Source organism: Sphaerodactylus townsendi, linkage group LG06, assembly GCF_021028975.2.
Source record: "Sphaerodactylus townsendi isolate TG3544 linkage group LG06, MPM_Stown_v2.3, whole genome shotgun sequence".
Taxonomy (NCBI): domain Eukaryota; kingdom Metazoa; phylum Chordata; class Lepidosauria; order Squamata; family Sphaerodactylidae; genus Sphaerodactylus; species Sphaerodactylus townsendi.
This window is the reverse complement of record NC_059430.1, coordinates 78,379,748-78,407,574: the sequence shown is the minus strand read 5'-3', so window position 1 is coordinate 78,407,574 and position 27,827 is coordinate 78,379,748. Positions and strand designations below refer to the sequence as shown.

At 39.8% G+C, this 27,827-nt stretch overlaps 1 protein-coding gene across 4 annotated transcripts in view; it reads right to left on the bottom strand.

The window, feature by feature from the left end:
- The window catches only part of MAPK11 (mitogen-activated protein kinase 11), a 105,114-nt gene that overhangs the window by 18,302 nt on the left and 58,985 nt on the right, over positions 1–27,827 (bottom strand). The window contains exons 2-8 of one of the 4 annotated variants that reach the window (XM_048499246.1): positions 23,948–24,077; positions 15,080–15,138; positions 13,363–13,478; positions 10,756–10,770; positions 9,336–9,344; positions 5,983–6,000; positions 5,505–5,536 (exon numbers count right to left, since the gene is read on the bottom strand). The exons of the other annotated variants lie outside the window; for them this stretch is intronic. Of the exons in view, the coding sequence (XP_048355203.1) occupies positions 5,505–5,536; positions 5,983–6,000; positions 9,336–9,344; positions 10,756–10,770; positions 13,363–13,478; positions 15,080–15,138; positions 23,948–24,077 (379 nt within the window). The remainder of the gene's footprint in view (positions 1–5,504; positions 5,537–5,982; positions 6,001–9,335; positions 9,345–10,755; positions 10,771–13,362; positions 13,479–15,079; positions 15,139–23,947; positions 24,078–27,827) is intronic. 4 annotated transcript variants of the gene reach the window in all.

Below are 27,827 nucleotides of genomic sequence, written 5' to 3'. Positions count from 1 at the left end.
GTTCAAATTTAAGAGCATTTGGTCAAGCAAAGCCCTGGACCCTCCCTCACCTTCCCCTTCCTTAGCTAGGGTGGGAGGGCCATGTGCAGATAGCCCGCCCCATCCTTTTCACTCCATAAGGCAGTGGTTTTCAAGGAAGGTTTGGTTGGTTCCCTTGTATCAGAGGGTGTTGCTTTGATGGCCAGCAGATGGCGCTGTTGCGGAACAGAACTGTGGTTCCAATTGTCACAAGTGTGGCATGTACAAAATAACTGGCACAGTTGTGACATGTACACAACAGGAGGTGTGGAAACAGCATGAAAACCTGGCCGCATGTGAATGCGACGTTGTGTGAAAATTTCAAAGAAATCGGTCCAGTAGTTTGGGAGATTACCTGTAAGCAGAAAAACGAACTGATAGATTTTTTTATATATATAGATATTACATGAGAAAGTGATCCTAAAGAGGCAAGATGCATCCTATGTAGGTTTACTCTCAGCTTCAAATTTAAATAAATTAATCACATTGTGATTGATAGGCATCCTGTGCATCTGTCTCCCACAGAGAAAAAAGGTCTGCCCTTAGTTACTGACAACTAGATTTTGAGTGTAAAAGTCTATACCAGGTAACTGGAGATCTGCTACCCACAAAAGATGCTTCATGCCTTTGATCTTCTGAAACATCTCATAATTTCCAAGTTTATTTATGGCGATTCATGCACTTTGGCACTATATTCCATGAGTGCAATGATTAAATAGGTGTACAATTTTACAGACTGCAAAAGCTTGCATAGTATTTTCAGAATTTTTGATTGGTCCTAATAAAAAGGATCACTGTTAGCATTTTCTGTGAGCCAACACAACTATCTGGAATCTTAATCGGAGATTTCAGCATGCGCAGGGCTTCAAGTGCAACTGCATTCACTTCTACAAGAAGTGTGACAGCTGAATTGTATATCATGGCCACACATTATTTAGAAGGAAAAAAAGCCTGAGGGTTGTGCATGATTTTGCAAAGTGCACTGTAAATTGTCGCTTGCACAGCATGAAAAGCATTTATTTGAAGACAGTTGTGAGTTACATGAGATCTATGCAGTTTTTCACAGGGCCTATAACCCACTCGAAAGTATCATGGGTTAATAAGTTCTGTTTGCTTTGATAGCAGTACTTGAGCTACTGTACTTGAGCTACTGTCTCTTCATTGATGACAAGCCTATGGAGCATTTCTGCTCTCTTAAAGATCTATGTGATGACATTAGACCAGTGGTTCTCAACCTGGGGGTCGAACGACCCTTTCACAGGGGTCACCTAAGACTCTCTGCATCAGTGTTCTCCATCTGTAAAATGGATAAATGTTAGGGTTGGGAGTCACCACAACATGAGGAACTGTATTAAAGGGTCGAGGCATTAGGAAGGTTGAGAACCACTGCATTAGACACTTCTCTTAGGAACTGAATGATGACTTTGAAACATTCACTCACATTTTCTTAAATCTATTTTCCCCTACTTCTTTATCAGCTGTAGTCTACTTTTAGGTCAACTTCAAAATATGATGTTTCAGCCATCACTTTCAAGATGGGAAATGTGAAGTTATCTAAGATTTATATTGTAACTCCTCACTGTAAGACTATCTTAGCACTGCAACAAGTACTGCAACAGGCAAAGCATTTAAAATGCAACCTGACTTGATGCAAGATTTCTAAATATAATATTCTAAATGGGAACAATTAAAATATATTTCTTGCAGAGAAGGCTGACATATCTCCACTTTTGGTTTCACAGTTACTTACTGAACATTTATAAGGAAATTGACTTCCAGGGTAATGGCAGTCTGGATCACAGCACTTGAGAAGTGGCTCCAGGGCTTACCTCAGTGTGAGAAGTTTAAAGAGAGAAACATCAGGTGAAAAGAAATATTTATTTTTTCCTCTCACCTCTCCTGAAGAGGGGAGACCTAACGTGACAAGGGAATCCTGCAGACCTGATCAAAGAGGAATGGTGTATTTCTGATTTAATCAAGAATGGTGAGACTACTGCAAGATTAAAGATAAATTTGAAGACCACCTTTTTATTATTTCTATGTTCTGCCTTCTGTCTTTCCTTTCAAATGGACTTTGTATTTTGAGGAAAAGACATTGATTGCAGAGAAAACATTCTCTATCTGTTGCTTACTGGAAACTAAGAGAGTGAGCTGAAATACCAGAGATAAGAATTAAAAAATGCTTGCAAATCTGTGAGTTATGAGTGTTTTCACAACTGCTCTCAGCAATTGTAGTCACTAGCCAGTCTCCTAAATAAATAAAAGCAGAAAAACTGAACATTTACAACAGCTTCCAAGGAAAAATACAGCTTTGAGAAATATGGAAGAGAAATGAACAAAGAAAGCACATCGGTCATTTCGCCCCCACAGTGGGAAGATAGGCAGGAGGGGGCAAGTTGTTCCTCCCAGACTTTAAAACATTTTTCAATGCCTATTTGGACATATTTTATGTGTAGCTGACCTGATTTATAATTTTTTAGACAGTGTGAAAGCATTTCTCCACTCATTTTCTGCAAGTAGACTATTTTTTCTCCTTCCTTTTTACTGCCACTCTGTTTTGGCTAATAAGTAATTTAATTTGGGAATGTATTAAATAAACATTTAAGCCAGCAGTCCCAAAAGGATTACTTAAGATCTGATCTGATTTTCACAGATTATGATTGGCAAAAAGAAATGCTGTTGGTACGACTTGAGAACTAAAATAGAATGAGAGGACTTGGGAGCCATCTGGTGGACCAACACTCCAATGATGCAGCAGGTAACTGGTGAGAGTGAAGACTAATTAAGAAGGATTTTGAGGTCATCTGGTTATTTTGAGAAGGAATCCCAGCTCTTTTGTGGACCCTTGTAGTCTTTTTTGGGGGGGAGGGAATTTAGTTTCTTTTTCAACATAAAATTAATTTTCTGTTGTATAATAATACTAATATATAATATTACTTTTTATTGTATACAATATTAATAATACTAATATATTAATACACATGTATCTGATCAAGTGTCTTAGAATATTTTAAATGTGACACTGTAACAAGCAGAACTTGAAGAGCTACCAGTTGCGCTATACTTCACTGAGGAAAATATGGTGGTTAAACTGGCCCTAAGAGCTTAAGCCTAACTCCTCTGGCACCTTAGCTAGCTTCCAGGATGGCAGCAGCTATCAATGTGATTCCTTTGGCACTAAGGAAAAACATCAAATCACAGGGAAATTAGACTAATAGATAAAAATATCATACTTGTAAAAAGGTACTATTAAAACACCAAGGCCGTTTCCGCATGGCCAAAAAACAGCACCCTAGGGACGGAAAAACACGGTTCCTGGGGTGCTGTTCACACAGGAGCCGTCCTCAAACCCCACCCCCCCCAGACGCTGGCACAAAGATGCCACTTTTTGGAAAACGCTGGCTTCTACCCATTGCCAAGCGAACGGCAGCAGGTGGAAGCCAGCGTATTCCCTGTGCTGCTTCCAAACAGCTTTTTACCTTCTCCTGACTTCCGTCACTTGGAGGAGGCCAGGGTCACGCCTCCTGGTCTCCGTTGCTGCAACTGTCGCACTGGCCATGGGGCAGTGTCCCCTAGCCTCCTCAGAGTGATGGAAGCCAGGAGAAGGTAAGAAGCCATTCGGGAGGCTGCGCGGCTATGCGGAGTCTGCTCCGCCAGCTGCACAGCCCGTGGGATTGTTCGTGTGAATATGCAAATCTGACTGTGCAGAATCTGCTAATCCCCTGCAAATCTGGCTGTGCAGAAACAACCAAAGATTTTGCCATAGCCTGCTTGCCTAACTTACTATTGTACTGTGGTTGTCGTAGAGCAAAAATCAGCGTATAAAATACACACACACAGTCAAGATTGGGCCTACTAAACTGCAATCCTACAGCTGCAAATGCTTAAACCTAATGACTGGTAGATAGCTTCAACAGGCTTAAGTATATGTAAGGTGAGAAGATTCTAAGAAAATATCCATTTGATGCTTTTACACTTTGTTCTAATTTCCAAGATGAAGTACCTAGCCCCATTTTAAAAGCATGCTCCTTATTAACAAACACAGATTGAAAACAATCTCTCTTTGTTTCTGATACAATGAATAGCCCTCCAAATTCCAGGACTGTGCAAAGAACTGCTAGCTATGAAACAGTAGCTTTGTTTCAGAAAAATGCAGATGTCTAGTCACTTTTGATATCTTTGTTTACATTGAATAGCACTTTTGCAAAGAATAAGCCATTACTATGAAAGGGCCCATTCATTATATGAAGTACTGTTTATTCAATATCAGTTGAAGAGGGTATCACCAGTACGGCTTCTGCATATGATCTGTTTTTCTTATTTCTGGCAACAGTAAATGGGAATTCCACCAAGTCACACAAGTCATTTTTTAAATTTAAATTAATTACAAAGGCAGCAAAACTCATAATTACACATAAGCTGTAACAATCATTCAAACATCTCCTTTCAATGTTATTTTTATTTAAATTTCTGAAAAACAAAAGGAGTCACAATACTATGCTAATTATCTTTTTTAAAAAAATATTAATGCCATTTTTCAACAACACCCATGTAAGAGAAAGCATGTACTTTTGGCACAATTCTGGAAATTTTGCTGCAGTGTCACCCAGCTCTGAAATGTAAATATATTGTACATAACCCTTCCCCTTCCATGATCTAACAGGTAGTATGGCATTGCCAGGAGCATTTATTTAAACAAACAAATGAAGGAAACAATGTAGGTACATGTGCAGACCCAGAATTTAAAGTTCCAATTTTTTCAGTAACTGCCTTGGGCTATGACTTCAATCAAAACTGAATATCACATTGTATCACTTGTTATACCGATATTATTAACTTAAAATCACCTCTACTGTTGCTAATATTGCTGAAAGTATTTGAATTAGGAAATTTCTAGGTGATATGAAATCTATTCCCAAATTATTGTCGAAGGCTTTCACGGCCGGAATCACTGGGGTGCTGTGTGGTTTCAGACTGTGTATGGCCGATGTTCTAGCAACATTCTGCAAGACGTTTTTTTCATGCATCTGTGGCTGGCCTCTTCAGAGGATCTGATGTTGGGTGGGGGGGGGGGGTGGGGGGGGGGGGGGGTGGGGGGGGGGGGGGGGGGGGGGGGGGGGGGGTGGGGGGGGGGGGGGGTGGGGGGGGGGGGTGGTGGGGGGGGGGGGGCGGAAAAAAGGTGGGGGGGGGGGGGGTGGGGGGGGGGGGGGGTGGGGGGGGGGGGGGGTGGGGGGGGGGGGGGGTGGGGGGGGGGGGGGGTGGGGGGGGGGGGGGGTGGGGGGGGGGGGGGGTGGGGGGGGGGGGGGGTGGGGGGGGGGGGGGGTGGGGGGGGGGGGGGGTGGGGGGGGGGGGGGGTGGGGGGGGGGGGGGGTGGGGGGGGGGGGGGGTGGGGGGGGGGGGGGGTGGGGGGGGGGGGGGGTGGGGGGGGGGGGGGGGGGGGGGGGGGGGGGGTGGGGGGGGGGGGGGGTGGAGAGGCATCATCAGGCCAGGATTTTACAGTCTTTATTACAGGCAACAGCTGAACACATCATGCTTGAATAAGTCAAATCACCATGGCAATCAAGCTTACTCTGTTGTAGCTCCATGAAGACAAGGCTGGGAATAATCAAAGAGGGATTTGAGATCCCTCCAAATGAGACAGCTCAAAAACCCTTGAAGGGAGTATAAGATCCTTGAAAGAACATTCACTGGGATAATACAGAGGTCTGAATCTATTTTAATCTGCTCCTTCTTTGCTCTAGAAAGAAAGGAAGTGAGTCATCTTTTGTTACCCTCCCTCCCCCCATTAAGTATGCCTCAGGGTGATCAAACTGAAACTTAATCCTGACAAGAGGTTCTCTAGTAGAAAGGGTTAGCAGAAAACCAAGGACTTTAGATCTCTCCAGTCTTGGATGAGGTTATAGTCCCCTCGAAAAGCCAGGTGTGCAGTCTCAATGTTCGTGTCTCTTACCTCCCCCCCTTTACACCCCCCCTTTATACTCCCTCTTTACATCATTCACTGCCACTAGTAGGGGCACGGAAATGTAGAATATCATGACATCATGATATACAGCAAGTTCTACTTGATGTGGTGGGGTAAACAGACTATCTAAATAAACAAGATTTACTTGTATTATTGTCTAGTTTGGCCTTAACTGCCGGGACGCTCATGACTCCTTCAGTTAAGTACTTTCTTGATTGCCAGTACCCTACAGTAGGGCTACAGTCTGCTTAATTAGCTGCAACTTCTCGACCATGTGCAAAAACAGCCCCCTTGTAATCAACCATAGTGAGGTCATGGTTCAGTAGTAGAACAACTGCTTTCCATGCCAGTCAGTCACAAGCCTTTATTGGCATAAAATAAACATACAAAATCAGCATACAAAATTTGCCCATTATTGCTCACAATTTTAGACGCTGGTACTAAAATACTAAATACTAAAATATATACATGGTCCTTCTGTAACTATAGGACATTCCTTCAGCTAAGTTAACTCACTTAAACGTCATCGGATACTGACAGAAGCTAGTAAAATTACTGCTGGCTATATGTGGTCATAATACATAGACATTGGTTGGTATTCATCTAGACTTACGTCTATTATTGTTAGCAGAAATTTTGCTACATTCTCACACACTGTGGGATCCATGTTGTTCAAAAGCATAGGTATCTTAAGAGCATCAGTTAGATTGTTATACAGAAATGGGATAAGTGCAGATTGTGACATTCTGATTTTTGCAAACCTTACACAATGAAAGAGGGTATGATCGAGTGTCTCCACCTGACCCATATTGCATGGACATAGCCTCCTCTGTTTATCAATTTGTTGATATCTGCCATAGAGCAGCATAGAAGGCTTTCCATGCAAAGGATCTTGGGTTCAGTCCCTGATATTAAAAGGATCAGATAGAAGATGATTGTGAAAAAACCTGTACTTGAGATCCTAGTCTGCTGCCAATGAATTGATTTAGCATAAGGCAGATCCTTGGCATTATAAAGATGTGATATATATGTAACAGCCACCAACTATATAAGGATCTACCTGTTTCTCCGAAAATAAGACATCCCCTGAGAATAAGACGTAGTAGAGGTTTTGCTGAAGTGCTAAATATAAAACATCCCCCAAAAGTAAGATGTGGCAAAGTTTTTGTTTGGAAGCATGCCCGTTGATCAGAACACCAGAGCATACAGCTGTGGAGTGGAAAAATAAGACATCCCCTGAAAATAAGACATAGCGCATCTTTGGGAGCAAAAATTAATATAAGACACTGTCTTATTTTCAGAGAAACACAGTAATTTGTAAGACACATAAAGCCACCAGTCAGTTAATGCAGGAAGGAGTCTTAACTCATAATTCTGTTTTAATTTTTTACGGAGACTAATCAGAGTGTAGGTCTATCAGTAGCTACTATCCATGGTGACTACAGGGAACCTCCATATACAGAGGCAGTAAACCTCTGAATACCAGTGCTGGGAGCCAGCATCAGTAGATGGCCCTTGCCTCTATGCCCTGCTATTGGCCCTCCATAGCAACTGGTTGGTCATTGTGAGACAAGATGCTAGACTAGATAGACAGTTGGTATAATCCAGCAGGACTCTTATGTTATTATAAAGGCAAGATACAAACACTGTAAAGAATCAACAAATATATCTTTTTTTAGCAGAATTCTCTCAAATAATTCAATTTCTATACTCTGAAATTGAGCGCCATAGTTAGCTCAAGGATTCTTTAACCACATCAACATTGTCGAAGACTTTCACGGCCGGAATCACTGGAGTGCTGTGTGGTTTTTGGGCTGTATGGCCGTGTTCTAGCAGCATTCTCTCCTGATGTTTCACCTGCATCTGTGGCTGGCATCTTCAGAGGATCAGAAGATGCTAGCCTCTGAAGATACTAGCCACAGATGCAGGCGAAACGTCAGGAGAGAATGCTGCTAGAAAACGGCCATACAGCCCGGAAACCACACAGCACTCCACGTCAACATTCTTTACAGTTACGCAGTAACTATTCAATAGACAATATTGGATTATCTGTACCATACTGCATTGTAAGTCACTGTTAAAAAACCCTCCAGAATGAATGGCGCTTAGAGCTGGCACCCAGCACTCCAATCTCTGATACATTTGCTAGTAAGTAAGCTTCTTTGAACCAAGAGAGGATTATTTTCAAATAAATGTAAATCCATTAACTCAAAGCTTTCTCAGTTACTTCTACAGAATATACGCCCATGTAAAAACATGTAGGCTACCTATCTACAGCCCAAAATAAAACAGCTTTTTAGCCAATTATATGAAGCAAATGTGCTTTCTATTTCACTTTAAAAGATATTTGTTTATAGAAAATGGACTCTCAGAAGATCAAATGTTTTGAATGTACATAGTTTTAAGTAGGACTGTGATCTGATAAGTAGGGGAAAGAATCATGGGTTATGTTTATTTACTGATATAACAAACTTTCTTTTTGTTTTATTTGTTTAATATTCCAATTGTATAAGGTTGTCCATGTGAGTGCTACAGAAGTAGCAGTTTTATTGACTGGAATTCTAGAAAACACCTTTCAACTTTCTTCTTCACTTTTTGCCTGTGGTAGGAATCTCACACTTCAATATGAATTGGCCCTGTGACTTTAATGAATAGAATAAGCAGCTATTTTGTCAAAGCAATAGGACATGGTCTTACATTTAAACTTGCTCTTTCCATGGATCTTTTGAGACTTATTCAGCAAAAAATTATATTTAAGATACACTGGACACCACAGCGACTCTTTAGCAGAGGACTGAGTAAAGTGTCTAATTGCTGGCATTATAACTCACACGACTCATCCCTTAAAATATATGCTTTGGGCATATCCAGTTATAAGGTTTCTCTGAGAAGTTATTACCAGTACTTGTATCAATTTCATATTAGAAAGTTCATTGATTTTTGAGGATGCATCTGTATTTTTAAACTATTTGTTCTTCTCTTGGAGGCTAACTGATGGTCAACCGAAATGGACTTCTCCTGCCCATACTATATTACAGTTAAAAGACTCATATTACAACTTTGGAAAGATAAACGCTTACATCTAGCAAATCAGGGGCTTGAGAACCTTAGAAATCACCAGTATTTGAATGAATGGCATATAGATGGCAATTGTTCATGGACTTATTTTTAGATATTTTGAAACCATTTACAGAAACTTGTGTGTAGCTCCACCATCGTTATTATAGATAGATAAACCTTTATTAGGCATAGAATCCATATAACAGCCAACATTGTCCAAACAAGTATCCCATACATGGAATAACCATCGTTATTATACTTTTGTTCTTTATGTATCTTTCCCCCCCATCTTTACTGTGGAGAACTGATAAAGCTGATATTCAGAACACACCAGTAGCTTGGCTCTTTGTCTCACAGTTCCACTTGGATTCTGGTTTTGCTTTACTTATATAGCTGGCTGTCAACAATGCACCTTACATTAATCTTTATTATCCTACCTTATAGCTGCATTCAGCCATATTTATCATGCATTTCCTTTTCCAGCCCCTCCAGCCTAAACAATTCTAAAGCTTTAATACAGATACGTGCATTTAGCATAGCAACAGGATTTTTTCTCCTGTAGGATATCTTGTCTTACAGTTGTACAGCAGCAGAACACTGCCAAGGAACTATTTCTAAATATGCTAAAGTCAAGTTTCCTGACAAAGCATAGTAACAACAACATACAGGAAAAAACAAACATCTCCTACCAGCAATCAGCTGGGTTTCAGAGAAACCAATCAGTTGAGATGTGCAAACTAGATAAAATACACAAAACTACGTGCTAATGGGACACAAAGAGGCTCCAGGGGGCTATTTAAGTGGAGACAACAAAACATCTCCTCTTTCTGGGTCCCCAATTTATTTGGCCCATATACAGCTGTTTCAAGATTGTTACAGTGCTATACTGATTACACTCCCCCCCTTTCCCCCCAAACAAGCCCTCAAAAATCTGTCCATTGTTGTGGCAGGAAAATAAATGAGGGGCACCCACAGAGGTATAAGCTTTGAAGGAAAGGAAAATATGCACCATTCCTTCCAGATAATATGTTAACATATTTAGACGACATTGTTTCCCAAAAAATGTTGAGTGAAGCATGGTTTTGGAAAGAATAATTTGGACATGGGAGAAATCTGGAAATAGGAAAACGTAATATTGTATGGAAGCTTCAAATCTCCCCCTTCCAAAAAAGCTGTCAGTTGGGAGCCAAGGTGAATTCCAAAGAAAGCCTTACTGATTTCATCACAGGTTAAATATTCTTGATCAAATCGCTATTATACCATGCAACAATCAGCACAATTGAATGGTAGCAATCTATGGAACATTGCTTGTTTCCATTATGAAGAAAGTTGGCCAAGGCCTGCTTTAAAAGTGCCCATGCAGCCACTTCCTGGTGTTCCTCCACCCATCACACGCATGTAGTGGTTCCAACTTTTTTCACCATGAGACTATAAATAGACTTGGAGATAGAGTAATGGTGTATAATAAAGGCAGCATGTGACAAACATATCTGCAATAGCAGATATACTTAGCAAATAGTGTTAAAATAAAACATACCAAGTGTACCCAGAAACAACAGTTTAACAGTACTAAGGTGAACCAAAAACAGGGCAAGTGATCAGTGCACATAAACAGAAACTGACAATGTCTTACAAGTAGACAATCTCTTTTGTGATATTTCCAGATAGGCAGTGTGTTTGCTTATCTTGAGAACATGCTAGAATACATAACCAACAACCAGTGGTGTGTACTGCAAACAAGGGACTAATGATCACATTACAAGTTTTACTGTGCATCTATGCCAGGGGTCTGCAACCTGTGGCTCTCCAGATGTTCATGGACTACAAATCCCATCAGCCCCTGCCAGCATGGCCAACTGGCAGGGGCTGATGGGAATTGTAGTCTATAAATCTGGAGAGCCGCAGGTTGCAGACCCCTGATCTATGCAGAGTTTGAGGTTCTTCTTTTCCCATGTTATCCTCACAGCAATCTTGTGAGGTAGGTTGGCCCAAAGTCACTCAGAAACTTCAATGTAGAGTTAGGATTTGAACTTTGGTCTCCCAGATCCTAGTCCAACATTCTAACCACTATACTACACTAGCTTTCATGTGGTCTTTGTCACTACTGCCTAGTGAAAAAGACAGGCTGGCAATTTCCATCTGGCTTCCCTTACCTGCTAACTGCACATAGCAAAATCAAGAGTGAAAAAAGAGAAAAAAATGTGTCTGTAAGAAGACACCTGTATAAACTTTGCAGAACAGAACGGGTTTTACTGGACACCAAGGAAGCATAGCACACAGCACTTGCGTAATGTGGACTTGTGACCTTGAGCCCTTATTAGAACTTCAGCTCTTTTGTGAAGATTTTATCATTGCCAGATCCAAGCTTAGAATGTCAATATTTGTTATAGTTCTAGTGGTTTCTGTTTTGCTCTTTCTTTCAAACGTTTCAATCTGGGAATCAACCATGCAATTTAGACCACAATGGACAGAAAGGAGTGTCTGTACTTCCCCATAGCCTCCATATCCAAACTGACCTATTTTCTCATTGGTAGATAAAAGCAAAAGGAAAACATTTCAAGATGAGGAAATAAAGCTGTCCTTGGTTGCCTGTATTCCTTTAAAAAAAAACGTTAAGAAAGCATTTCCAGTTGCAGTGAAGTCATCAAAGATAGAGGGATCATTTTAGGGGAGAAATTGTTCAACAAGTTTTTCTAGCAACACAGTCCTAAGCAGAATTATAACCCTACTAGGCCATCTGACTTGGGAGAGGGTACCTCTGCTTATGACCGCACAGTAATTTTTCTGTATCACAGAGTAGAAATTATTGCAGTTAGTAGGTAAAGCTGTACAGATGAAAGACTGAAATATTGAGGATCTTAATATCAAAATTTCTGATGTGCTATCACATTTTAATTTGTCAGATATGTTCTCTTCTTCCAGTTAGTCAATCTGTTTTCATGTGCTTTTATTATTTAGAGATGACTACAATTACTGCAGGAAAAAAACTGGGTCTGAGCCAGCAAATCTAGGTCACGACACATTCTGCAGTCAAATTACACTATGGTTGAGCATGTTTTTGAAGAAGCAAATCATAATAAGGACACACATGTCTTTTAAAACAGGTGCTGTCATTTCAGTAGAATCAGCAAATCCATATAATATATCTCAAGTCCAGACACAACAGTATTTGTATGCAGCCATTGAAACTATGTTTAGCAGGGAACAGGGGATGACTGAAATCAGCCTCCATCTCTAGGTCTGAACAGATGACTGGTGAAACTGGAGACTCTTTCATGGGGGATACACAAACACAGGCCTAAGCTGTTGAAACAGAGTGTGGAAATCGCATTATTATTTGTATACCATCTTCAAACAGATATTCTTGGGGTAGTTTATAGTTAAAATCAAACAAATATCACAATGAAATAGCAAACATTATTCACCCAAATAAAAATTAGGAACATCAGAACTTTTTTGAACAAAGGCAGCAAAACTATTAAAATATATACAGACATGTGAGAGAGATACATAGAACATATACAGAGCAGCATTAAAAAGATAAAACCAGTGGGTCAACATTACCCATGATAAACTCAAAAATAGGAAGGGAAGAAAGAGAAGGGGGGAATCAACAAAAGACCTGAGCGAGCAAGCATATTTATACCAGGTTCCAGAAGACTTCAAGAGAGTATTCTGCAAGTACAGCATCACAACTCAGAAAGCCCTCCTAATGTTGACCTATCCAGTCTCATAAAATGAGAAAAAGCACAAGGCCTGTGGCTGGCAGGTCATCCAAAGCTTGTAAAAAGTGCTACACACTACAGGGTGTTACACACTACAGGGTGCTACACACTAGTGTAGTGCTACACACTACAGGTGTCTTCAGATGAAGCTATGTTTCTAGTACCACTCCCAAATGCAGAGCTCATTTGCAAGAGGAGTATAAATTCATCCAGAATAGGTGAGTCCTCATTCTCCAAAGGACCATATTTTTGATCCAAGATCACCTCAACATAATACAGTGAATTAGACTTCACCCAGTTTATTACTGTGTTCAAGCAATGATTCAGACTATCCACTTCCTCACCCAAATCAGGTGAAAGGAGAAAGTAGCCATACAGTAGCAACACTTCACTCCAAGTCCCCAGGCAACCTTGTCCAGCAGTTTTATGTAGATGTTAGAAGTGTGGAAAACCTTGTAATGAGCAACTGTTCTCTTTTATTATAAAGCAATTATATACAAAGTCATACCACTATAAACCCAATAATTTCACTGTACTGTTGATGTTCTCATCTCAAGAATCTGAAGTGCATAAATAAAGACTATGCATATAGATAACTAACCTTTAGGCCCTTCAACATCTGATAGACAAGGAACTGGATCCTATCTTCAGACAGCTTCTCATGCTTCATTATTTTACTCAAGTCTGTTCCCATAAATGGCATTACAAGGTAGCTATAAAAGAAATCAAACACAAAATATTTTTTGGGAAAAGCTAACAGTGCAGACCTAAAGTAATAAGGGTTCAACTATTTAGAATAACACTGTCAGTGTATTTTCTATAATGCCCAGTCTTTTTAATAATAATTCAGTTAACAAAAATAACCACTTAAAGTAAATGTATGGCATTTTTACAGAAGTCATATCTTGGAAACGTTTTTAATATGGTGATACTTTTTAAAAACCATTCAACACTGTCATTTCACTGATGCATCAGGAAATTGTCATGAATAAGCTATCTGAAAGGGAGAAAAATACACAATGATTTTGACATGGCCACCAGCGTATGTATAAACAATATTCAAGAATAAAAATGGTTTGATTCAATGCATTTATTAATTCTTCCAGGGCTATTCCAGATCTTGGAAGTGCAAACAAGAATTCCATGGGGATGGGCAGGGAAAGATGAAAGTAGAATCTCTCTGTGGAAATATTCCACTGTCTGGAAACAGAAAGGAGAAAAAGGAAAAAAATACCATGATTCTTTATGATTTCCCAGGGCTATATTTAGTGGTCATGTTCTTGAATAATAAAACATCAGACACCCACTCTTCCCCATAATTTAATAAATATTTCGATGTGAATCATAATTTGCTCATTAATAGCACAATCCACAAAGAGGAGACTAAAAGCCCTGAGGAGGCAGTGGGATCCTGACACCAGTATGACTGTTACCTGTACTGGCGTAAGGGCCATTTATGACAGCACGAGGGCACTTATCCCAGTGCTGGGGAACAGCAGGCATGGATGCAAGTGGCAGTTGTACATACCGGCACACCTCTGGCTTGCACTGGTGCCAAAGGGGGCTTGCTTGGGGGTTGGGCTGGCATTAGTCTGTTCCCTGAGTTTTTCAACAAGAGAATGCAGACATTTGCTGGCATGAGCTTACACTGGCAAAAACATAGGCACAGCCCATAGAGCTGTATACAGTGGTTCCATGGGAATTGGGGGAACATCCCTACCAGGCTGCTGTGCAGCAAGCCGCTTAGGAGGTAGTTTGGCTACACCATTGCTGCACTATCCCTGGCATGGCTCCATTACCTCTGGATTGTGATGTAATTGTTCCAACAATATCTGGTCAAACTACAGTGTAGTTTGTTAAAGCAGCACAATTGCTGCAGGATTTTTTAAAAAATTGCTTATATGTATTGTTGAAGGCTTTTATGGCTGCAATCACTGGGGTGTTGTGTGGTTTCTGGGCTGTATGGCAGTGTTCTAGTTGCATTTTCTCTGGATGTTTCGCCTGCATCTGTGGCAGGCATCTTTAGAGGATCTGAAAAATTATCTCCCAGCTGCTCAGTAAGTAAAAATTATCTCCCAGCTGCTCCAATAGTGTATGTATCTGGTCTAACTGTTTTTATTTAAGAAGTAATTCATTCTTGGAATACAAGCCAAAGCAAACAAAATTAAACACTAAGAGGAAAACTCAAGGGATCAATACAAATGGAGGACAATGATTGCCACTCTGTATTGGAAGATGGAGGGATTGTTTAAATGAAGCATAAATTGAAATCATGTACTTTACCCAGCATTTTACACACACATTATAAACTTACAAATCATTAAATTTCTCAAGTGAAACATCTGGAGTGAAAACATCTAGCAGTCCAATTACCTATGAAAGAAAAGAAGGAAAAAGATGTAAATATGGATCAAGCTATCTAAATGATACAATAAAAAATAAATGAGGTATATAACTGAAGTACTGAGTTACCTTGGAGGTGGTAAGCACATCACCACTGCTATATTTAACACACACACTGAGCAGAAATGTTCTCACCAAATATAACTTGCAGAAATTATGTTCTGTCTCTGATCACACTTCATAGTCTAGTTTATTTGGCATGAAATTTTTTTACAGACTTGTAGGGGACCCACACTGTCTCTTTGATTAATCTGGGCAGCTCTCTTGGTTTGGGGACATTATCCTTCTCCTTAGTAACAAGATGTTCTTATGGTAGAAAGCAAAAGGGCTTTGGGTTGCTGAGGTGAGGTAAATGTTGTATTATGCATAAAGACTACAGGAATCACTGAAGCAGGAGATTTAATAAAACGATAAAGATTTATTAAGTATAGGTTATATGGTGAATTCTGTTTAAAGCTTGTAGTTACCACATCAGCTTGTCACCAGAGACAGGCTTCACAACTATACTTTCTCATGGGTACAGTTAAATTATTCTGCCACACTACCAGGTAGAGCTACACAAACAAATTGTCTGATCCCTTGATGAGATCTCCACTCTTTTGTCTGCACTCTCCCTCAGGCAGTCCTCAAACCCCACTGAAAGGTGACTGAATGCTGACCGCATTCCCATGGACTCACGTGTGAAAACAGATGATTGCTGGTTTTACCTCTCAGTGGCAGAATAGCCTCCTGTATATCACTCCTTGTCTGATGCATGAGTGTGACTAACTTTGTGCAGAGGACATGACTGCACATTGACTCATTGTGCAGGGAGGAACAGTGGACATAAGCATGTGGCCCTGCACATTTATGCAGGGCCAACATGTTTGTGCCTGCTCTCCCTCCCAGGTGTTGGTGTAAGCAGCCAGACCTCGCCTCCTGCTAAGGGTGCCAAAAAGGCACAGGAATCAAAAACTGGCGTGAGAGTAAGATTATGCTCCATACAACATAGATGTGTGGTGATGGGCAACTTAACTTTTCCCTTGGCCCAAGGGTGTGTTTGGCTTGACACGGGGGCTAGCTAATCTTCACTGTCCCACCCTAAGGTGATTTCATCAGCGCTCCAAGCTTATTGTTCAAACCCCAGAAAAGCAATCAATTCTTTGTCTCTAGTTTTCCTGCCAGCTAACTTCATACTGCCTCAGGACCAATTTTGGCATAAATATTGTTTTCTTTGGCTAATCATGGTGAGCATGCATTCTGAATCTGTGCGTGCACTTGCATGGGCTCTTCCTTTTGCTCCTGGGAACAGTGGTAATTTCCCCTTTCAGCTCTGCTTTTTTCCCTAGACATCCCTTCAAGACTGGTAACTATCACCCACCCCTGAAACGCCATCCAACTTCTCCCCTATTTCTCTTAGATCTTGAAGGCCTTTAATATGTATGTCCAATGTCAAAAGTATATTTCTAGTTTTTTGTCATTCTGTTAATAAAACTCAGTTCTTATAATTGCTTGCTCATTTATAATTGCTTGCTCACCGCCCAGAGCCCCCCGGGGATTGGGCGGTATAAAAATCCAAATAAATAAATAAATAAATAAATATAAATTTAAAGAGTTGTATGTATACAATCCTGCTATACATAGGTTATCGATCCCATTTACCCCCTCTCACTCTCTGTCTCTAGCTAATTCCCCCATCTTAGAGGAGAATGCCTGCTAAGGGTAACAAGGAATCAACATGTCAATAGGTTCTTTGTACAGGACTACCAAGAAAGTGGTGGAGGATAAACCATGGCAACAGGGGAAAACTGAAATGAACAGAAATACACCCTGAGTTGATGGAATATAAACACAATGGTTATATGAACATTTGGTGAAGCACCAACATTAAATAAATGGTCTGACAGTAACAATTATTCTTTTCAATGGGACAGAGTATTCATAACTGGGAGCTGAATGGCAGGATTTATTTACCCTTAGCACACATGATTTGTAACTATACTGATTACAGCAAGACCAAATCAACACACAGAGAAAGTGGATAGTTTCAGAGCCCAACTATATCTTCAAGAACTAATTAATAACAAATCTGTAACTTCAACAAAACTTACAAACATCTCACAGAGGAAGGGGAGGGGGAACTGTTATCTAAACTTGCCAGGGGAACAACACAAACCATACCACACATCTGAAATTGATTTGTTTCACTGGTTGGAGAAGGAATGTATATATATTTGCATACTTTCAATATGACACATTTGTGTATATATTTGCATGCCTTCAATATGGCACATCGATGGTGACTTGACCACTGCACTGAGACACTTTATTAAGATTTTTTTTGCTATTTTGTTTTAAGAAGAATCTGCAGGATCAAACCAGTGGTCCATCTAGTCCAGCATCCTGTTTTACAAAGAGGTCAACCAGCTGGCTGGAAAGTTAGCAAACACTGACTCCCAACACTGGTCTTCCAGTGTTGGCTCCCTTCAGACATTGAGGCTCCCTTCAGACATAATGGCTAGAATCCACTGATAGACCTCTCCATCATGAATCTGATTAAGCCCATTTTAAAATTATTTGAGCTTGTGATTATCTCTAGATTCCCAGCACTGAAAGCCAGTTTAATCATTCATTGACTAAAGAAATATTGCCCCAACCTAGATTGCTTCAGTTACTTGATGGCACAAAAAAGAAAAAAAGATTGCCTTTTGTCTGCTCTGGACCTTTTTCTCAACAATTTCATGAGGTGTCTCCTAGTTCTAATATTATGGGACAGGGAGAAAGTTCCCTCTACCCATTGCTTCTATTCATTTCATGCTGTGGCTAAACCTAGCTGTTGCACTGGTCCATTTCAAATATTTTTCTTTTTGACAGGCTGAAGGAAAATTTATAAAGTGAGGAAGTTTTGGGAGTTAGTTCTACAAATTTTGAATTTTTTAATTAGCTGGAGCCATAATTTTGGGAGGAAGCAGTGTTAGTGTTAAACTTCTCTACATTTGGAGCTTCTGTGAACAAGAACAATATCACAAAACTATTGGCTCTCTCAAAGGACTCTCCCCATTTCCAGAAAGCCTTTTTTGCGGGGATGGGGAAGCTTAAACAGAATAAAACTTGATCTTAGGTTAAGACTTATAAAATTATTTTTTAAATTTTTGACTTTTGGCATACCTATGAGGAAAAACACACCTGAAGAAACGGATCTATGCTGAAACTGTCTGCCAGGTGATTTGTAAAATTCCACACGCACAAGTTCCACCTGCGGTATGCAACTGTTAGCCTAAGGCAAAAACATGTCTGCACTAAACTCCTAAATGGTAATGGAAATACAGAAGAGTGTAATGCAATGGTAGAGAATCTGCTTAGCATGCGAATGTCCCAGGGTGCAATCCTCTGCTTAAAAAAACGTCAGGAGATATGAAAGACCTCTGCTCTGAGATGCTGGATAGCCAGAGTACACAACATTGATCTTGATAGACCAATTGTTTCACTCAATGTGTGACAGGTTCACATTTCCTCAGTAACAAATCTGATTTCATCTAAGCTTTGCACCGCTTCATCTTGGCATTTTGCCTACTGGTCAAATTTTTTTCATTGGATTTCCTTTCACTCTCCATAAGAGTTCTTTATTATAACCTTACTCCAGCTTAGCAATTATTATCTCAATTTACTGTCTTCATCACTTTGCAGCAACAATTTCAAAATTTGCTATGTCATCTTTGTAATAATAATAATAATAATAATAATAATAATAATAATAATAATAATAATAATAATAAAAATGTGTGCAGTCAAAATGCAGTTATTTCCTGTTGACCCCAGGAACTAGTGAATTTTCAAGTCAAGACATGAGCAGAAGTGGTTTATCACTGCTTCACTCTGCATAGTAACCCCAGTCTTCCTTGGTGGTATCTCATCCAAGAACTAACTGTGGCTGACCCTGCCTATTTTCCAAGATCTAATGACATCAGGCCAGTCAAGGTTACTCAGGCTGCTATGGTAACATTAGTCTCAAATTTTATTACCTTATTTCCTTAATTTAACTCCGTCTTTCTCCCCAGTGGGAGAACACAAAGGGGTTTACATAGTTCTCACATGCATTTTATGTTCATAACAACCCTGTGAGAAAGGTAGTGCTCAGAGCATGTGACTGGCACAAGGTCACCTAACGTGCTTCCGAGACAGAGTGGGGATTCTGGTTATTTTGTCCCACATTTTAATCACTACACCTCACCGAATGACTCAACATGTAATGAGGGCATGTCTGTTCTGTTCTATGTATCTGGTTATGAGGTATGCCATATAGAAGATTAGAACAATCGTAAAGCCAAATAGATTTAGCCATCAGAGAACAATATTAATAAATTTTCCTTCCCAGGTGCTAAGCACTGGAATTTCAAAATTGTGCTGAGTTTTCGCAATATTACTTTTCGTTTGTGTATATACAGGCCCCACTGTAAATGCCCCTATGATTGTATTTCCTTTAAGTCTGTAACACTTCAGATATTGTCGCAGCCACTTATTTCAAATTATCCTGATCTTAGCAATCAAAATTATTCATATTCCCAAATAAACTGTTCATGGGCTGCAGTTTATATTCCATTAGCTGAATGATCATAAACTTCTTTCTCACTTTCTCATGTGCTTTGAGCTCTGCCTGAAAAGATCTCAGGAAAGTTCTCCCATGTTAATACTAAATGGGTGGGAATTTTTACTTATATATGCCTACTGAGATACTCTTTTCTAGCAAAAAATAAACAGGAGTCTTACAGTATCTTAGATATTTTTTAAAAATCCAGCATAAACTTTCATTACATGCAGAGATCATCCCCAGGCAGCTATCGCTATCTCTCTCTCTCTCTCTCATTAAGATAAATTGCAAGGTCAAACAACCAGGAAATTCAAGTAGAACTGGCTGAGATGTAATTTTGTAAAATTCAGATTAACTAAGAAAAATGTACAGAACATTCACAATACCAGTAAATAGAATTTTTCATCTTTTGCTAATGACACTCCCAATGACTAAGGAATCCCAGGTCTTGGTTACATCCTTGGGAGATGGATCTTGATGGATTCCAATGTAGGTTCATCAGTTTGATATTCTTTACTGGAAAATGCTGACCAACTATATTTTCTAGCAAAGGCCTCTAATAAGTCCACTGTTTTGATGAACCTCTTCTTATAGCCAAATTTCCCTCATTCCAGTTCCAACCAGACTGTTACTATTCCAGTTCTTAGAAAACATAAAGTTACAAAGATAGTGCTGCTAATAACAAACATAAAGACATTGCAAGAAAATAACACAATTCTAGGAAGGCGAACATGTTGTAGGCCCATCAAAATTTGATTTCTCGTTATTTAAATCCTGGTAGCCCACTTGACTTGTACGGTGCCATGCTGTCAGCACAAGAGCAATTCCCTACCAAATGAATGGCTTTTCCATTTGTGAAGGAGGGCAGGGAGATGTTTCCAATTCCCCTCTCCTGCTGCGGATTCACACTTTGCTCCCCACACTGTTCCTGAGGGGTCCACTGACCAACAGGAGCACAATTTCGGTTGAACAGAAGGCTGTAGGGGAAGGAGAAAGACATGAAAGTTTCTACTCCCACTGATTAGGATCTTAGCCTTTTCTCTAATGGTTCAAAAGTGGTCTTTAAAACAATGTAAGAAAAACCTGTATATTTGGGTTTTGCGTTTAATTCTTATAACTGATTAATCCATTAAACTGATTAATCCATTAGAAGTCACAGAAACTGACAAACCATTCAACAGTTTAAAATTACACAGGAGCAGAACCAGCATTTAAACCAACAGCGAAAAGATTTACAATCCAAATACTCAAACACAGTTGGACAACAAAAGAGCTGGGTACTAACAAAAGCTTCCCGAGAACAGTATGAAGCGCAACAAATTTTCGGAACCTTGCAGGAGTCAACTTGTTTTTATTAATAATTTTCTTAGATGTTTTGATCTCACAGAAAAGGAATTTTCACCAATTCACGACTCACACTGCTGACTCCATCTAGACCTCCACCAATGACCCTAGGGGGTCCACTGACCTTGAAGCATAATTGGGAAGGGGGCACTGAAAACTGTGGTGGGAAGGAAGAGTCACAGTTTATGAAATGGTACTCACTCAGAGCTCAGTGATCATCCTAACTTGTGTTGTGCAACAGGAGAACACCCAAAATTTAGGGATCCAGTAACCCCTGAATCAAGTTAAAAATTAGCTAAGGGATTAAAAGCTGAAAGGTTACAGACAAGATGGAAAGTTTCCAGTTTATACAAAGAGGCCTACGTGCTAAGAACAGGAGAGCTATCTTGGATCAAGAGATAAGGTAAGTAACTTGTAGTCAAGCTATCCAAAGTTTCCAGGAAAATTTCTTTCCTCATAAATTGTCTGGGGAATGTGGTACAGCCTTCAAAAAGGCATAAGAGGAACTGCTTTTTTGAAGCAACATGTAACAATAGCAAGGGAGGTGAAAAGAAAGTAGTTAGGAAATGCTAAACCTTAAGAACATAAGAACATAAGAACAAGCCAGCTGGATCAGACCAAAGTCCACCTAGTCCAGCTCTCTGCTACTCGCAGTGGCCCACCAGGTGCCTTTGGGAGCTCACATGTAGGATTGTGAACGCAATGGCCTTCTGCGGCTGTTGCTCCCGATCACCTGGTCTGTTAACCTTGCTTAAGCCCTTTCCTTACTTATTCACGTAAAAAAGATTCTGTACTGAGCTGTATTATCAGAGCACATGCAGAAAAGCTTACTTCCCTAGAAGCTGGTGTACCTGACTCTTTGACCTTATGAAAGCAAGATGTTCTCCTTTAAATTGGAATTGTTCAGATGAAAAAAGTCAGAGCACTTAAGAGAAACTCAGGAAGAGAAAACCATCCCACCAAAAATTAGATGTCACTTGTGAACAGTTGAATCTTTACTCTCAAAGCAACAGCTTAGCATGATAGTAGATGTCCAGCTTCCTCTTTGCCATACCAAAGATCAAATCAGATTAAGCTCTCTGCCACCGAAATTAAACATCTCATCACAAAGTCAGCTTTCAGAAATACCATTTGAGCCACTGTGGGAGAGGTAATAACCTAACCAGTAGAGCAAGTGGTTTTATACTAGTGAAAAGAACATGGGGTACGATGAACTACTGGGGAGCTTCAAGCCAGACAAATGGAGATCCTCTCTTGTTCCTTTTGTTACTATACTTTAAAAGGATATACACACTACTCACATCAGATTCAGAACTTCATATTCTTTGACTTTCAAACAGAGTCCTTTCCTATGTGATATTTTTCCTTACATAACAATCTCTAAATGAGGAAAAACATTGTACACAGACTAATAATTTCTTTCAAGTCTACCATTATTGACCGCCTCTCTTGAAATTTTCACTTGAACCATCAACTTAAAATTTAAGCATTATGTTAGATCAAGCAAGTTTATCCCATTCTATGGGATTACTTACAAAATTCATTTTATCCTATTAATGACTGCTATTGGCAACCACTGCATTGACAGATATAAAATATTAACTGTAAAAGTATATCACAATCATGTAGAAGCCAACCAGCTATGATCCAATTCACATGTTATAGTTGGCCATACAAAGATTTGTCCAAAATCAAGCTGCTTGCATAAAGAAAAACAAAACATAATGTGGAGGACCCCATCATATCGCTTCTTTTTACTACCACTGCATTGATCGAATATACTCATCACATTTTATTTTATCCTTCCCAATACCAGTATTATGAAATTATCTGAATACACTTAAGCTTTCTTCTGCCAAAAACAGCTGCCATAAAGAGTTTGACAGCTGTTAACTGTTAAAACAAAACAGATTAGAAAAAGAACAGAATACATACATAGGTTCAGTTCAGACATCACTCAAAACCATGGTTTGATTAAACCAATTATGTTCAGTGTGACTGTCTGACCACTGGCCACTCTATTCACTGGTTAGTTAGGATCAGTCAAATGCCACTCTTAAACCATGCTTTGAAGCTGGCATTAATTGCAGTTAGATCACATGATGTGTGAATGTAGATATTCCGGCTTTCTCCCTGGCACTACTTTCCCCAGCCACAGAGCCAATGTTATGAAATCTACATTTAACAAGACCAACCAAAATGTCAGTGGTCACCTATAAGCTGAGTTGAGGTTTCATAAACGAACCATGATGTTGCTTTATATTTGAACCAAGCCTCAATTACAGGCCAAAAAATCTCTCCACAAACTTCTATGAATATCTACCAAGAATCATCCATCGTCAGTTAATATGTTCTTCTCTTTCATTCCAATCTATTCGGTTGTAACCATTTACAACCTTGGTTAAGCTACACCTATGTAAAAACAAAGATATTTACAATAGTAATAGCAATTGTTTTGATGCGTACCCTTTACAGTTATTTTTGAAACACTTCACGTATTTATTATTTACTTGATTTAGACTCTGTCTTTCTCCCCAAAGGGGACCTAAAGCAGCTTACATTATTCTCTGCTCTTGTATTTTATGCTCACAACAACCATGTGAGGACGATTAGGCTGAGAGTGTGTGATTGGCCCAAGGTCACCCAGCAAGCTTCCATGGCTGAGTGGGGATCTGAACCTGGGTCCCCCAGATCTTAGTCCGACACTCTAATCACTACACTAACCTGGCTCTCCATCAGCTTTTATATGAAGAATGAATTGTGCATTCATTTATTTACCCATTTGAAATAGCTTCCTTACAGCTGTGCTATAATGAACAAGAGCTATAATCTTACACCATTGATATAATGCTTGGTGTCTGTACTCACATTTTCATGCTTCATGTGTTTCAGGAGTCGCAATTCCCGATAGGCTCGTTTAGCAAAGAGTTCAGATTGAAATGGGCGGTACAACTTTTTGATGGCTACTTTGGTTCCATTTTTCCAGTCAATAGCTGAGCTTGAAAGGAACAAAAGCACAAATAATGTGAGTGAAAGTTTGGCGGAAGGATATAGTTATGCTCTTGAGGCATTCCAGGTAATAGTGCTGAAATTCAGTTCTGGGCTTCGAAATGTGTGCCACAGAAAGGAATTTTCATAGAAAAATGTGTGAAAGAATGAGGATGGTCAATTAGACAAAGTTACTTCCAAACTGTCATAACATGGCACATTTCTCTGCTAACTCATTATTTCACAGCCTGATATAGCCTAAAATTTTCAAGAAAAGCTAAACTCGTTGGGACCTAAATCACTAAATGCTTTGAGATGGGTGGATAAGGAGAGTAATTTAGCAAATACAGTCTGAAAGACACCATCCCAGATGCAACATTATAGGTGATAAGCCTAGCTGTATCTTAACCTCCACTCTAAGAAAGATGTTTCCTTTCCTCATCATTCCTGTACTTCATGAACCATTCTCACAGATTGTGCATGCCAGGCAACTAGTATGTGCAGGATTAAAGAGAACACAGAAGCAGAAGGCAGAAGAAAATTTTTTCACAGAGTCTCATAAATTCTGGCACGATACTGCTATGTTCTCTTCTTTCCTGAACTGACTAGCTCAGAGAAACCAGAACCTCTCAGCAAGAATCATGGCTTTTGTTCCAATGCAGACTTCAGACCAAGGATCCCACAGAACATAATACTGTAACATATATAATCTTTTCCCCTAGGTTTGATTATTGTATGGTACATTTTATTAGGAGAGAATGCAACAAGCCGCTCCAAAACTATCCATAGCTCCTTTGTCCTATATTAATTCAGTAAACTCTCACAAATTATCCACACTGTCACTTCATTTGAATAGCTCCTTTGAACAAAGGTATTCAGATAGTCATCTCTGCTGCTAGTAATTGAAAGCAAGGCCAAAAAAATGCAGAAATAGCTAATGTTTTCAGACACCTGGAATGCAAAGTACTGACCAAGGCTGCTCCTCACACACAGAAAGGTGCTGTGACGTGGCTGTAAAAAGATGTGTGCATATTCAGGGAGCCTGAGACTTACTCATACACTCCTTTCAGGTAACCTCATTTCAGTGCAAGAGGTACAAGTGGAAACACAAGAAAGTAATTGTAAGTAGCCCTTTGTTAAGTCCCACTTGTGCAAGACATAGTACAAAGTATATTTCAGCAACTCCCCCACAATGACCTTCCTCAAACGGAATCACATACTGTACTTGGATGCAATAAAATACTGTTTCATCTTCTGAATAGAGCAACATGGACTGGAAAATGGAAAAAAAGTTCTTGATCTTACAGTACACCTCTTGTGCAATGTTTTGCACAAATGCAGGTGTTAAGTGAAACTTCTTTGTGGTGGGATCCAATCCATAGTGTGGAAGGGGGAAATGGTGCCTTTCCTTCCTAGGAAGCTACCTTAGACCAAGAATTCCTTGGAAAGTTCCTCAGTAACCCAACATCATCACATGGGGCCTGTTGAGAACCCCTAGAAGAGATGTTCTCAAACTTTGAGTCATGGAGTATTAAACAAAATTCAAGTTAATATTTTATCGTATATCTAGCAAAAGCATATATTATTTTTCGAATTCTAAATTCTTAATTCTTCCCATTGGAAGTCATTACAATTGGAACTTTAAATACAGTTTTCTCAAAACATCAATTTTACACATAAGTGTCTTTGGCATAAGGGTAACAATATTTTCACCTAACACCTACATAGGTACTAAACTGAATGACAACAGTACTGACTATGGAAGGTATTTTTAAGCATTTGACCATGTTAAGCATCATACACAGTTCAGGGCTGCACAAATTCACATTTTAAAGATCTTATCACATTTATTCCAATCTCTTTGAAGACTTGGAGATGCCTTGCGGACACTGAGTGATCCATGGAGCACTGTCTGATAACCACTGCTATAGAATGACCTGCTGAGAGAGCTATTTTCCAGAGCAGTACTAGGACAATAACTAAATAACTTAAAATCAAACTGGTAGCACCTGTGCAGTCTACAACATGGAGAAGAGATTAAGAGAAAAATCCCAGAGAAATAACTGTACTAAGTAAAGTCCAAAAAGCAGTTAGTAACAGCTCTGAACTTTGATGACAAATACCTGATCTGGTCTAAACCACATTGTCCTTTGTCCAAAAGGGATTGGCTGCCAGGATGGTCCAGTGTGGGATGAACCTGAATACTTGGGTGCTGTGTGGTTTCCGGGATGTATGGCCGTGTTCTAGCCGTGTTCTAGCAGGGATGTATGGCCGTGTTCTAGCCGTGTTCTAGCAGCATTCTCTCCTGACGTTTCGCCTGCATCTGTGGCTGGCATCTTCAGAGGATCTGATGTTGTAGGGCGCGGCCCTACATCTGAAGATGCCAGCCACAGATGCAGAGAAGCCGAAACGATCTTGGAGGAAGAATGCCCGCTAGAACACGGCCATACATCCCGGAAACCACACAGCACCCAAGTGATTCCGGCCGTGAAAGCCTTCGACAGTACATTGAACCTGAATACCTTTAATGTAATGTAATCTAGGATCCCAGATGCTCTAGGTGGCATGCCTGAGCTTTAGAAAGTTTTAGGATTTCTGCTGCAGTGGTGTAGTGGTGTAGTGGATAGAGTGCTGGACTAGGATCTGGGATACCCAAGTTTGAAACCCTCCCCTGCATTTGGAACCCCACTGGTTGATCTTGGTACAGTCACTCACTCATATCCACATCTACCTCACAGCTTGGTTGTTATAGGGATAACATAAAGAACAGGAAAATGATGTGAGCCTTTTTGGGTCCCCACTGGGGAGAAAGGCATGGCACAAATTAAGCAAATAAATAAATATTAACAGATTATGCAAGCATATAACCATCTTACATTGCATGTGTGAAGAACAGCACTCATCGAGGTCTAGGATTCTCCCCATGGAATAATCTCTGGAAATGCTACAGGCTCCTGATATTAATTATCACACAAGTTTGTGTTTAACTATTTGCTTCATAGATTTCACATTCCAAGTGACAGCCATGTTATCTTGTTACAGTAAACACAAGAACGTCTTGAGGAGTGTCAAATATTATCTGATTTGTGCCAGCATACATTTTTATGGACTACAGCCCACTTCTCATCTTTCACAAGTGGACTGTAGGCAATGAAAACTAAACAGATCTGTTAGTCTCTGAGATGTAATAAATCACTTGATCCAGTAAGTGGTCAAATATAATACCAGAAGTTGATAACTTTCTAGTTATTCTGTCCCTCCAGCTGATTCTTCTGCATAGCTCTCTGGATACATGTAGTAAAGTGAGCGGGAACAGGTTAATCAGGCACCCTCTCTACTTCCAACACATGAACATGGTTAGCAAGTACAGTTTAGTATTCAAAAGCCCAATAATTATATATTGCTTCTTTTCTTTCTCTCCCTCCTTGTCACAAAAAAACAGAGAAAGCAGAAAAGGAGAAAGGAATGGATACAGTGCAAAGATCCTCACAACCACATCTATGTCCAAAATCCTATGAGAGTTTGGAAACACAGAAAGAGGCAACCCACACAAAATATCACTCAAGAAGACATTAAAAGATGCCAAGTTCTTACATGTAACTTGACAATGCTTGCCCTATTATCATAAGCAGTGAGCATCTTACATTACATTACATTTTATAAGATGTAAGCTAGGAAATAAGATTGAAATCCTGCATAGCTTAGGGGCTTGTCTTCATGCACTAACAGTTTAGTGCTTCTGTATTAAATGAGAAGCGTG